The sequence below is a fragment of the Haliotis rufescens genome, unplaced genomic scaffold (genome assembly GCF_023055435.1).
Source record: "Haliotis rufescens isolate VD_foot unplaced genomic scaffold, xgHalRufe1.0.p SCAF_38, whole genome shotgun sequence".
Classification (NCBI taxonomy): Eukaryota; Metazoa; Mollusca; class Gastropoda; order Lepetellida; family Haliotidae; genus Haliotis; species Haliotis rufescens.
This window is the reverse complement of record NW_025964090.1, coordinates 1,217,744-1,230,374: the sequence shown is the minus strand read 5'-3', so window position 1 is coordinate 1,230,374 and position 12,631 is coordinate 1,217,744. Positions and strand designations below refer to the sequence as shown.

Below are 12,631 nucleotides of genomic sequence, written 5' to 3'. Positions count from 1 at the left end.
TCTAAGCCTCTCCTATAGACCAATCAGATTCCACCTTTCGTATCACTTGCATTTGCTTCAAACAAAATGGCAGCGCCAAGTAAGGACTATTTGCTTGATAATCAAGATCTACATTGTGATAAAACGGGTCTTACATAGCGAAATGGATCAGGTCACGTGAGCGCCTTGATTAAAAACATGAAAAGATTTTGAAAATATCTGTTGACGAGTTGGCGGTGCACATGCTTTGCAAATCCTGCAATCGACCGAAATCTGCATGACAGTTTACGAACCGGATTTCGATTACGTTGCACGATTTTCATTGGAATATGCATAAACTCGTCAGTCCAGCCAAATTGTAACTCCATAATACCAGCCTAGTTCGGCAAGGGTGGAAACTGGACTTTTATAGTCAGTTAACTCACTTGCCTCGGGAAGATGGGTTTCCCCTCAATACTGAGACATTGCCTACAAAAACAAGCTGTTATGTAATGTGATAGGTACATCTGTGATCTCATCAAGTGTGTTCAGGGCCATTTACTTAACATGCTTTAGGGAGTCTTAATAAAATGTACAATTTGACATGTAAATTTAAGAGAATACCTAAATTAAGGGTGATATTTGCGAGAGCCCAAATGTTACAGAATGTTCTGAGATGTGTGTTCAAAGGTGTGGAGTTACTAATCCTAGTCCGCTGTTGTCGATCTGCTTTCCGAGTATTCATTGCACCCCGTGTCTCTTTACTGTAACTGTTATTAATTGCTTGTGGGGAAGTATTGTTATGTCTTTTACTCATCAAACCAAAGACCCAGGTTCCATTCCCTGTATGGGTACAATGTGTGCTGCCTATTCTTAGTGATACGGCTGGAATATCGCCATCATCAGCATAAACCACTTTAACTAACTTAAGGGATGAACCATGGTTAATATACCCCCCAAATAATCTGAAATTATATTTGCATGCAGCCTCTAAAAGCCTTACGCACATATGTCTTTCCCCCCCTTATCCTTTTAGTCAATATTACATTGAGTTAAATAGACACTACCGAGGGCCGTCATACCTGTAACCATCCCTATGATCAAGAAAAATGGATATATTTTTTTGAGTGTTTCTAATTCTGGCGTTGCAGTTTCTCAGTGGAAGCTCTTATTCAGTTTGTTGGTTGAGTGGTCAAGGATTTCAAGGGAAATACTCAATTGACAGAGAATGTTCTCTAGCAGTCATAGCCTATGCCCCTGGACAGGTCTGAATGTATACAGTTCTCCCCTGGTATGTCTTCTCAGACTCTGTAATTAGATCCCTAGCTGGGGAAGTATTTTTGCCACAGTGATTGAAATATACTGTATACACTTACCTCAATCTCATCTAAAAATAAGACCTGATGCTCCAGTATGATTCCTCCTTGAAAACCTGACCATCCTCTGTCCTTAGGTTACATCAGGCATCTAAATTCTTGGTACAAGCGAGGCGGTCGGGTAGCCTAGTGGTTAAAGCGTTTCTCGTCACGCCGAAGACCCGGGTTCGATTCCCGACATGGGTACAATGTGTGAAGCCCATTTCTAGTGTCCTCTGCCGTGATATTGCTGGAATATTGCTAAAAGCGGAGTAAAACCATACTCACTCACTCACTTGGTACAAGCAAGCTCAGTATTCAGAGCACCATAGCAGACTTCTCTATTTCAAAAACGAACATGATCAGAAAATAAGAAAGGATGTGCTATTATATTGTTGTGGACATGTAATTCCATCTTTCCAAAAGGATGTACTATTGATAGTGTACTTGTGTTGTGTGTTGGTTTTCTATGGATTTGGTAAAGAAATGAACTTGAATCAGCTTAAGAAGCTGATAATTGATTGTGTTAAGAACCTAGACATATTTCATTTACTGAGCAGTCCAAGTTTTACTTGGAGGTCACTAGACATGACCTCTTCTGATGGGTTAGTCAGGTGTCAAAGAGAGGTATCGTATTGGAGGAAAGATCTTATATTAATGAGTCCGACACCAACCTGCAAAAGATTGGTATTGGACAAACTGATGCCATTTAGTGGGTAATTAACATGTACCCATGTGATTTAAGAACACCTTTTAGCTGTGCACCAGAAATGTTTGCCAAGGATGAATCCCTTTGTCCCTGAAGTTATTGAAATGATTGCGCCTGTAGCAATTGTTTTCATGATTTTAGGTTAACTTATGAAGTTTATACATTTGAATGCTGATACAAGTTCTGCAAGAAGTGACATTTAAGAGGTTTAGAAATAAAACAAAGAAAAGAAAATCCTGAACAAAAAGTGGCTGTTTGTTGTCATTCACTTTTAGAGAAACAATGTGGAGGATGAGAAAATTACTTTGTACTTTGTGAGAAATGAGGTCTTCATTTATGAATTCATGAAAATGTGTTTGTTCTACTGATATTTTGGTCTAAATAAATCTCATCAGACTCTATCATATTTTCAGTCCACTGACTTTTATGGACACCAAAATAAGATTCTTTGTAATATTACAATTATATGGAAGAATTACAAAAGCAAGCAGCAGAAGATGGAATACTCTGAACACTATGTGTGCAATGGAATACAAATTGCCTTCAATTCTTGTCGAATTAATTGTACCAATTTGTATTCTTTATTTTTTCAGTTTTTTCTCTATTTAACATGGAAAGCCCAACTGTTTATGTACCTGTTACTTTTGTGCCCATTTTTAGCATTTTCATCTGAAAGTATCTGTAAGTGGTGATAGAAATTGAAAAAGTTCAATCTTTTTCTACCTCCGTCTAGAGATCTTTTTCGGAAGAAATCTGTGATCGTCAAATGAAAGGGTTGTCTTAGAAGAAACATGTTGAGTAACAGATTGTTGTGTGTCTCATGCTTCATCATGACTCACTGTGTGACAACTTGTTCATTTGGAATAAATTTGTTACAATATTCACTTGGCTCTTTTTCTGAAAAAATTGTTTACAATCGTCAGTTGTGTTCCGTGAGTGAGTGAGTGAGTTTGGTTTTACGCCGCTTTTAGCAATATTCCAGCAATATCACGGCGGGGGACACCATAAATGGGCTTCACACAGTATACCCATGTCGGGATTCGAACCCGGGTCTTCGGCGTGACGAGCGAACGCTTTAACCACTAGGCTACCCGACCACCCCTTGTGTTCCAAGAAGGCATTTGAGGGAAGGATATGCTCCTCTTCACAAAATTGTTGTTTCTAACATGAATACATTTTTATGATGAAGCACAACTTCTACAATAATCCTAAAACATTCACAAATGTATTGAAGCCAAGTAAAACCAAACTGCACTTTTGGGGGTTCCAGCATGTCACAAGTAGATGCTTGTCAGAAGCTGAGGCTTGGTGGCTTATTGCGTGTCATTGTACCCCATTGGCATGAATCACTGCTCGCGCACATCTTCCACTGTATCACCTAAATGGGAGAATACAGAAACATATACTAAAAGGATCCTCCTTTTACATACAACCAGCTCCAGATGCAGCTAATACATATGAATTCAAGCAAAGCTTCCTGAACTACAAGAAACACATCTCTGATCCAGACTCCTCTGTCCGAGAGGCTGTCATTAATAAGTTGCCACACGTCGCCTTCATCAGTTTGGACCTTAGATTTTCAAACAAGTTTGTCATGCTGTATCATGACACTTAGTCTACAGATGATCTTATTCATACCAGCATATTCAACATTATCAGTTATGGTGACTTTAGTTGCCGTATTCGGTGAGCAGAAAAATATTGAGCGACGTGTCATTGTGTTTACTACTCAAAATGTAATATATCAGAAGTCGCTTAACATATTTTAAGCGGTTTGATCACCAAGATACTGCAGCTGAGAATCAAAGAATGAAAGTTATGCTTTATGTGTCAAACAAAATAGTGCCGCCATCCTCTAGCTCACCTGGATATGTGTAGTTAACAGCATAAATGTCAACAAAGACAGCAGCTAACAAAGTTGCAGTCAGTATTGATATATATAAAATTAAATACTGAGGGTAAAACTATTAACAGATATGAAACAAGTAACTAAATTTGCAAGAATGACTATATTTTACAATCCCAATCATTTCTGAACAAGATTGCAAATTTCAGCTTCATTCGCATGGATCACCTCCATGGTGTAGGGAATAGAGCGTCTCCTAGGTGACGGAAGGTTGGCGGTGTAATCCCCGGGTGCATCAAGCAAAAAGATGTTAAAAGATGGTACTTGTTACCCTGCCTGGCGCTCAAGGAAAACATTTTACACTCAATTGCCTTGGTTTCTTAATGTATTTATTGCAGTGCACATTGTTTTAGGGTATGCATGTAGGCTTGCATACCCATCACCAGGTCATATGACCACAGACCATGATAACCATAGAAAGTCCAGTAAATAAAAGAGAAAAGGTTAAAACTGCAAACTTGTAGCTTGCAGTCATAAATGTCCTGCGACAAGAAACAATAAGAAAACATTTGTAATTCTTTATTTTTTTACCATGCTGAGTCACAATATTTATAAAGCTGTGTGTACCATATACAAAGACTGACATCAAGCTTTAATACAGAACAAGTCATAAAGCTGTAGGGTATAGATGTAGTCATGCAAGGCTTAGGATTAAAAAAAGAGTAAATAAATGCCATTAGCACGTGTATGTCACTCATAACGATTCCTCTGGCCAAAACATGACAAGCAACAGCTTATATACTCGTGCACATACGAGTGTACTGTCAGAAAGTAGTAATAAATATTTTTTCAATACTATATTCCTACATTCAATTTAGGTCTCATATGAAATTAATATTGTGGTACAATTTTTGGATGAATTGTCCCAGCTCTATTACTGATATGAGTGAATGAATATGGTTTTACGCCGCTTTTAGCAATATTCCAGCAATATCACGGCGGGGGACACCAGAAATGGGCTTCACACATTGTACCCATGTCGGGATTCAAACCCAGGTCTTCGGCGTGACGAGCTAAGGCTTTAACCACTAGGCTACCCGACCGCCCCTATTACTGATATGAGACACTGTTGGCATGGTGCACATGGGTGGCTCTGAAGAGAAGGATTCATTACTGATGCCTGATTCTGGTTGTTTCAGCCTATTGAGTGTGTGGTATGTCAGTTTGGTTGGTTGGTTTGTTGTTTAACGCCGCAATCAGCAATATTCCAGCTATATGACGGTGGTCTGTAAATAATCGAGTCTGGACCAGACAATCAAGTGATTAATATCATGAGCATCGATCCACGCAATTTGGATCGATGACATGCATCAACCAAGTCAGCGAGCCTGACCACCTGATCCCGTTAGTCGCCTTTTACTGAGTATAATGCTGAGTGCCGTGTTAAACAACAAACCAACCAACCAGGTGCTGGCATTACTTTTTACATGCCCGGTCGCCTAAAAGGTTCAAAAGAGTTTGGCTGACTTTAGAGCTACATTTATAAGGCTTAACTTCACTGTGACAGCTCATGTGGCTTTGCAGGGTACTTGAATGAGCAAAGGCTTTCCCACACTCACTACATTCATAAGGCCTGACACCTCTGTGAGAAGTCATGTGCTTCTGCAGTTCAGCCGATCGTGTGAACACCAAGTCACACTCACTGCAATTATAAGTCTGAACATTAAAATGACTCTTCATATGTCTTTGCAGCTCAACAGATCTTGTAAATGCTTTCCCACACTGGCTACACTGGTGTGGCTTGACTCCGCTGTGATATTTCATGTGCAGCCTGAGGTTACCTGTTTCTGTAAAAGTTTTACCACACTGGCCACACTGATATGGCTTGACTCCGCTGTGATATTTCATGTGTATCAACAGGTAGCCCGATCTGGCAAACGCTTTTCCACATTCCTTACAAACATATGGTTTGAGGTCACTGTGACACTTCATGTGTCTCTGCAAGTCACATGACCGTGAGAATGTTTTCTCGCACTTGTTACATTGAAACGGCTTGACGTCACTGTGACAGCTCTTGTGCCTCTGCAGATGGCCTGATCGGGTAAATGCCCTCCCACACTCAGTACACTCATAAGGTCTGATGCCACTGTGAGATCTCTTGTGTGTAGTTAGTTGACTGGATGTTGCGAAAGCCTTCCCACACTCATTACACTGGTACGGCCGGACTCCAGTGTGACTTCTCATGTGTCTCTGCAAGTCACTCGATATTGTAAATGTTTTCCCACACTCCCCACATTCGTATGGCTTGACTCCACTGTGAGATCTCATGTGTGCCTGTAGGCTACTTGAATGCTTAAAAACCCTCCCACATTCACCACACTGATATGGCTTGACTCTTCTTTCATCCTCATCAGGTTTCTCGACATCACTTGTCGCCATAAATATTCTCTCACATTCAGCGTCTGTTTTGGTGTCTCGGTTACTTATCTGTAAGTCTCTTTCTTCCATGATAAAGTCATGCATGTGAACGATAACAGGTACAAAAATACCTTCTCTCAAGAATCATCTGCAGATGTTTTCAGAGGAACAGGCTACAACTGTCAAACTGACACAAATCTGAAAAGGAAAATTAAAATCTGATTTCTATTCTTTGGTCATATTGATCTTGCCATTACTAAATTGAACCACAACATTAATATTACAGCCAGTGCCATACAAACTTACCTGAAACCCTAACTTAGCAATCATCACGATATGGCTGAAATACTGCCGATGTGACGTTAAATCTTAACTCACTCACTCACAAACTTAGCAAAACAGTAATAATAGGCTGAAAATAGTCCCCATTCCAAATGTCCTCCTGATCACAAGGGGGCACTGGTGGCCCAGTCGTCTAAGGTGCTGCGATTCACTGTGCACAGTTGCGTCCCTTGGGCACGCCAGAAACCTATGATTGTGGGTTCGAATCCCGGTTCGCCTCGATTATGTTTCTAGGTTTTTCAGCACCATACCCATGCTCGTGGGTTTCACTGAAGTGGTAAACGTCTGAGACCTGCATCACTTCGGGCATCTTCCCGAGGCAAGAGAGTTAACTGACTTTAAAAGTCCAGTTTCCACCCTTGCCAAACTAGGCTGGAATTACTGGGCACGATCGTAGCGCCACCAGTGGCTATTACCAGTTATGTCCCTTTTAAGCCTCTCCTATGGGCCAATCAGATTCCACCTCTCTCATCACTTGCGTAAAAACGATGGCGCCGAGTCAGGACGATCTGATCGATAATCAAGATCTATATTATGATAAAACGGGTCTTACATAGCGAAATGCATAAAATCATGTGAGCATCTTGATTAAAAAAATGAAAAGATTTGGAATATATCTGCTGACAACGAGTTGGCGGTGCACATGCTTTGCAAATCCTGCAATCGACCGAAATCTGCACGACAGTTTACGAACCAGATTTCAATTTCGGAGCGCGATTTTGATTGGACTATGCATAGACTTGTTAGTCCAGCCAAAATGTAACTCCATAATACCAGCCTAGTTCGGCAAGGGTGGAAACTGGACTTTTATAGTCAGTTAACTCTCTTGCCTCGGGAAGATGCACTTCGGGCTTTCCTCCCACATTAAGCTGACACGCTGTGATATGACTGGAATACTGTTAAAAGCGGTGTTAAACCCAACTCACTCACTCACTCCTGATCACAATGTGTGCATGTAGACAAGGACCCTTTTTTCATGTTTTTCTGTTGCACATCAAAATCTCAAATGACTACAGATCACAACATTTGTACATTGAAATGCCTGATCTACATCATCGAAGTCAGAAGTCAGAGGCACCAGTATGTTGGAAATTGGACAAATGAGAGAAATGTCCTTAATGGGTGATCTGCAGGGCATTGAACCAATGTTTCAGTTTCACAGAGTATGAAACAGGTTTCCATAACGCCACTGTTGTATGCACGTCAATACAAACAGTACATAATCGGCTTTGTCAAGGATCTGAAGGTGTTAAATCCTAGACACCATGCATCTGCAGTAGGGCATTAATGATGGCTCAAACTATGGATGCATCATAACCGTCCAAGACTTGATGACAATACCTCAGTGTGAGTAAGGATTGGGTTTATGGATGAACAACTTCTTTATTTATCAATTAATGATTAAGAGCGACATTTCAGTGAAGGTTCTAACACCGTTATCAAGCAAGTGACCGTGTTACTACCCTTGCTCTTAATTATTAATTAATTAATAAAGAAGTTGTTCATCCATAAATCCTATCCTTACTTAGAACTCCAACTTCGAAATGCCTATCAAAGAAGAAATACATCAATGGTATTTAAAAAGTCAATACTTAATATTGATGTATGGTTGGTTTGTTGTTCCACGCAATTGGGATCGATGACATGTATCAACCAAGTCAGTGAGCCTGACCACCCGATCCCGTTAGTCACCTTTTACGACAAGCATAGTCGCCTTTTACTTTTTACGACCTATTCTACCCCGGAATATTCACGGGTCACTTAATATTGATGGGGTGCTATGCTATTGTATACTATATCAATAGAATTTATACAAAAATGAACAAAAATGCTGTTCATCATTTACTTTGCATTCGCTTTGGTCAACAACACACCATGCTGTGAGAGACACATGGAGCATTCATTCTGAAGTTCCTAAGTATATAGCATACAATGATTAGGCTTCCTTCCTTATTCCCTGACAAATTCCAAAACAATCCGATGGATCTAGGACTCGGCAGATGTGTAAAGCTTTGTCACCATGGCAAATAATGCAAGAAATTCCTGTTGGAGGATGGTACAGATCAAACTGTCACAATACTATGGTAACAGTTGTATCTATATTGCAATAGTATCACAATAACATTTTCTCAAAAATACTATTGCAAAAGTTAAAGTGCTCCCAATTGTCTCCCTTAATTAGCATACTATTGGCTTAGCAACAAAGGCTGAACCATCTGTACTGGGCTAAAGTCGACATCAGTTGGAAGGTACAGGAATGGTGCACCATTGTTGTTCAAGGACAGTGAGTGAGTGAGTGAGTGAGTGAGTTGGGTTTAACGCTGCTTTTAACAGTATTCCAGTCATATCACGGCATGTCAGCTTAATGTGGGAGGAAAGCCCCAAGTGATGCAGGTCTCAGACGTTTACCACTTCGGTGAAACCCATGAGCCTAGAAACATAATCGGGGCGAATCGGGATTCGAACCCACAATCATAGGTTTCTGGCATGCCCAAGGGATGCAACTCTGCACAGCGAATTGCGGCACCTTAGACGACTGGGCCAATCGTGCCCCCTATTCGCAACATGACTTCTGCAGCAATTGTGGAACACTTTGGTGTCTTCATTTGGCTTTGAAGTGTCTACCTTAATTACATCATTAAGCGTTTGGTCAGGTTAAGGTGCTTGAAAAAAGGTGAGGTTTGAATACATGTGACCACAGGACCTTGTAACAATAAAAATATTAAAAAGTCGCAAACAAATTCATTGACAAGGCCAAATCGTCTCTGATTTTTTTTGCGACTTTTTTATATTTTTACTGTTACATGGTCCTGTGGTGTGACGTGGGGATAATAATTTATCATCCAAAACTGACTCCCACCGGAGATATCGCTTGGGTGAGATCAAGCAATATCTATACTGTAGATATCGCTGCAATGAAATTGCATCACAATGCTTTGCAGACCATTGTGACGTCATTGGTTACCATGACGTGACAATCAAATGACATCACTAATAGCTCTGCTACTGAAGCTGTTAGCAGTACTTTTTACACTTAAGACACTCATTGATAAAAGTGGAAAAAATGCTCGGCAAGCCTCGCAATTTTTCCACTTTTATCAACTGGTGTCGATATATTTGATATAAAAAGACACTCGGGTGAGATTCTCTATGTAAACGAAGGGTGCAATGAACCAAGCCTTTTCCTTGAATAAACTTTTGTTCTGTTCTAATTCTGTTATACTAAAAATGGGAGTAGTGCACTTTACCGGGCGCACTTTTTCCGATCCAATTAGTGCTGTGGGGGCTCGAACACGCTTCGACGGCTCACCGGCTCTGCTAATTAATGCGTTAATTAGCCGACGCTCTACCACTGGACCACAGGCGCTATCACATGTAATCAGATCTCGTTTAACAGGTCATTAGAATCCCCATTGACATGCATGCGTAATTCAGTAAACAATGAATTGCGCATGCGTGTGACGTCACGGTCCGCTCTCCCATTCATCTTTTCTTGAAACCACACCCGCAATTGTTTATGTCAACATGACCCACCAATGGGATTAACTGGATTAACGCTTGAAAAGGTAAGAATTTATGGCTAACCCTTGCCCAAAGCAAGCTAACCCTAATGACCAAAAAGGGGTTTTGGATCGTAAAGACGTGTAAGTTTCCCTAAGACTGTAAACGGGCGTTGGATCGTAAAGACGTGTAAGTTTCCCTAGGACCGAAAAACGGGTGTTGGATCGTAAAGACGTGTAAGTTTCCCTAAGACCGAGAACGGGTGTTTGATTGTAAAGATGTGTAAGTTTCCCTAAGACCGAAAACGGGTGTTGGATCGTGAAGCGAGAGTCACCAGAGGCACGGTAACGGTATAAGGAGACAGCGGTGGCACTATAGCGCAGTACTTGAGCGGATGGTAGAGCTCGGGCTGTGCCCGGTAAACTGCATTGTTGCCCTAAAAATAACTGAAAGACATATGAGAGACGACACAAGAGAAGGGGGAGCTAAGCTTGTTAATATATGTTTTGTCAGTCACAGAGTGCTTCCCCCTATTTACTGCTAATTTAAGCTAGATCTACCCTGAGCAGATATTTTTCATTTTTGGGCTATATTTCAAGTTTGAGTTGATTAAGGGTTTTGTCTCCAGTATTATGGAGTTTAGACCTGTCCAGTATCAAGTGAGGGACGAGATTTAGTGAGTGTAGTCGAATCACTCCCCCTTACCACAAATACTTTCGTCGAACTGACTGTAGACGAAATTTACGGTAGTCGAAAGAAGGCTGCACCCCGCAGACTAGGCAAGGAGCCACGCGAGATCGGTAATGCGTAACTAAGCCATACCAAGTCGGAGCTTGCTAGCCTAAAGAACTGAGCCCGTTGAACTTCAGTTTTTGCCAAGGATAGAATCTATTGTCAAATAGTTCACTAGCATCCATTTAGACATTTTCGTCTCCCCAACAATAATGTTGCGCTGATTTAGTGATTGTGCAGTGCGATTTTATTGTAGAAACGTTTTTCATGTCTAGGCCTTGTGTTCGCTTCTTCACAGAAAACCCACCTTTCAAATTACTTTCAACATTTCACGTTCTGCTTCCCGATATTCTGCAGACTGCCTACATTTTTGCTCCATCACGGGTCAAGTGGACTCAGACCTAATAATCTTTGAGACCTGACATTGTATCGTTTGTTGTTCCGGATCGGATCGAACGAGTAATGACGAACGTCAAAGGGACACCACTCCACCAGCTTCAATGTCCAGAGGTTCTTCAGTCGTTCATTGCTTTGGGTGTAAGTTCAAACCCCGACAAATCAACTTTTACAAACGATTGTCTTCAAAAAGGACATAGTAATAAAACTAACATTACGCTATATCCGTTTTACTACGTACATACGTCTATAGGCCAAACGCATGTCCACAGACGTTGTTAGACATCCACTGAAAGGCGCAGTGTGTATATAGAGAATCTCACCCGGGTGTCTTTTGATATCAAATATATCAACACGAGTTGATAAAAGTGGAAAAATTCCGATGCTTGCCGAGGATTTTTGCCACTTTTGTCAAAGAGTTTTTCCAATTTGTTGACAGTAATTAGCAGTGTCTTCAGTGTAAAAAAGAACTGCTTACAGCTTCAGTAGGAGAGCCATTAGTGATGTCATTTGATTGTGACGTCACGGTAACCAGTGGCGTCACAATGGTCTGCAAAGCATTGTGATGTAATTTCATTGCAGCGATATCTACAGTGTAGATATCGCTTGATCTCATCCAAGCGATATCTCCTGTGGGAGCTATAGCCTACTAGTTTTGGATGATAAATAGAGATTACCACACGAGTGTCTGTCAGATACCATTGATCTTACAACGAGTTGTTTCAAAACGTATCTAACGAGCGAAAGCGAGTTAGATACGCTTTGTAACAACGAGTTGTAAGATCAATGGTATCTGACAGACACGAGTGCAGTAATCTGTTTCTTACACACCCTAAAATCGCACCTTTTTAGCATCGAACCGATGAATTTTGTCTCATGATTGCAGTAGCGCATTAATACATAATACCACTGTCATAAGTGACGTCATCCTATGTGCTGCTTACTACACATAAATAATGTGACCCTACACAAAAAGGTTTCCGTCCTATCTGTGGATTATCAAGGCGATGATGAAAATGCAAACTAGACAAAAACCAAGAACACGCTGGGTGCCAAGTTGAAAGTTTACACCTCAAAGAAATTACCAAATATGTACAACAATGTTTACTTCCGTATGACATCACTACCGGTGACCGACTTTTACAAAATGGCGTGTTCACTGACAACAGTACGCGGGATTTCCCAAGGAGATTTTCGTTGATTGAGGGATCGTATACACATAAATGTGTCACGTAAGTAATCAGAAACATTCTGACAATCTGCGTACTGTTATTTGTTTACCATGTTTTCCAATGTAACAAAGAGAATTTTAAATGCAGATAACTACCGTCATCGTTGTGCGTGATTTAGCGTCAGTCATGTCGTCACACAGGA

The 12,631-nt window shown here is 40.8% G+C and overlaps 1 protein-coding gene across 1 annotated transcript; it reads right to left on the bottom strand.

The window, feature by feature from the left end:
- Positions 1 to 4,426: 4,426 nt before the first annotated feature.
- On the bottom strand, positions 4,427 to 11,383 carry LOC124120260 (zinc finger protein 239-like). The gene is made up of 2 exons (XM_046483040.2): positions 11,169 to 11,383; positions 4,427 to 6,484 (listed from the first exon to the last, which is right to left on the bottom strand). Exon 2 carries the CDS (start codon positions 6,389 to 6,391, stop codon positions 5,345 to 5,347), a length of 1,047 nt encoding a protein of 348 aa, XP_046338996.2. The 5' UTR covers positions 6,392 to 6,484; positions 11,169 to 11,383; the 3' UTR covers positions 4,427 to 5,344.
- Between the last annotated feature and the right edge of the window lie 1,248 nt (positions 11,384 to 12,631).

Excerpts from the sequence above, each read along its gene's own strand:
- LOC124120260 (XM_046483040.2), bottom strand. The coding sequence starts at position 6,391 with ATGCATGACTTTATCATGGAAGAAAGAGACTTACAGATAAGTAACCGA.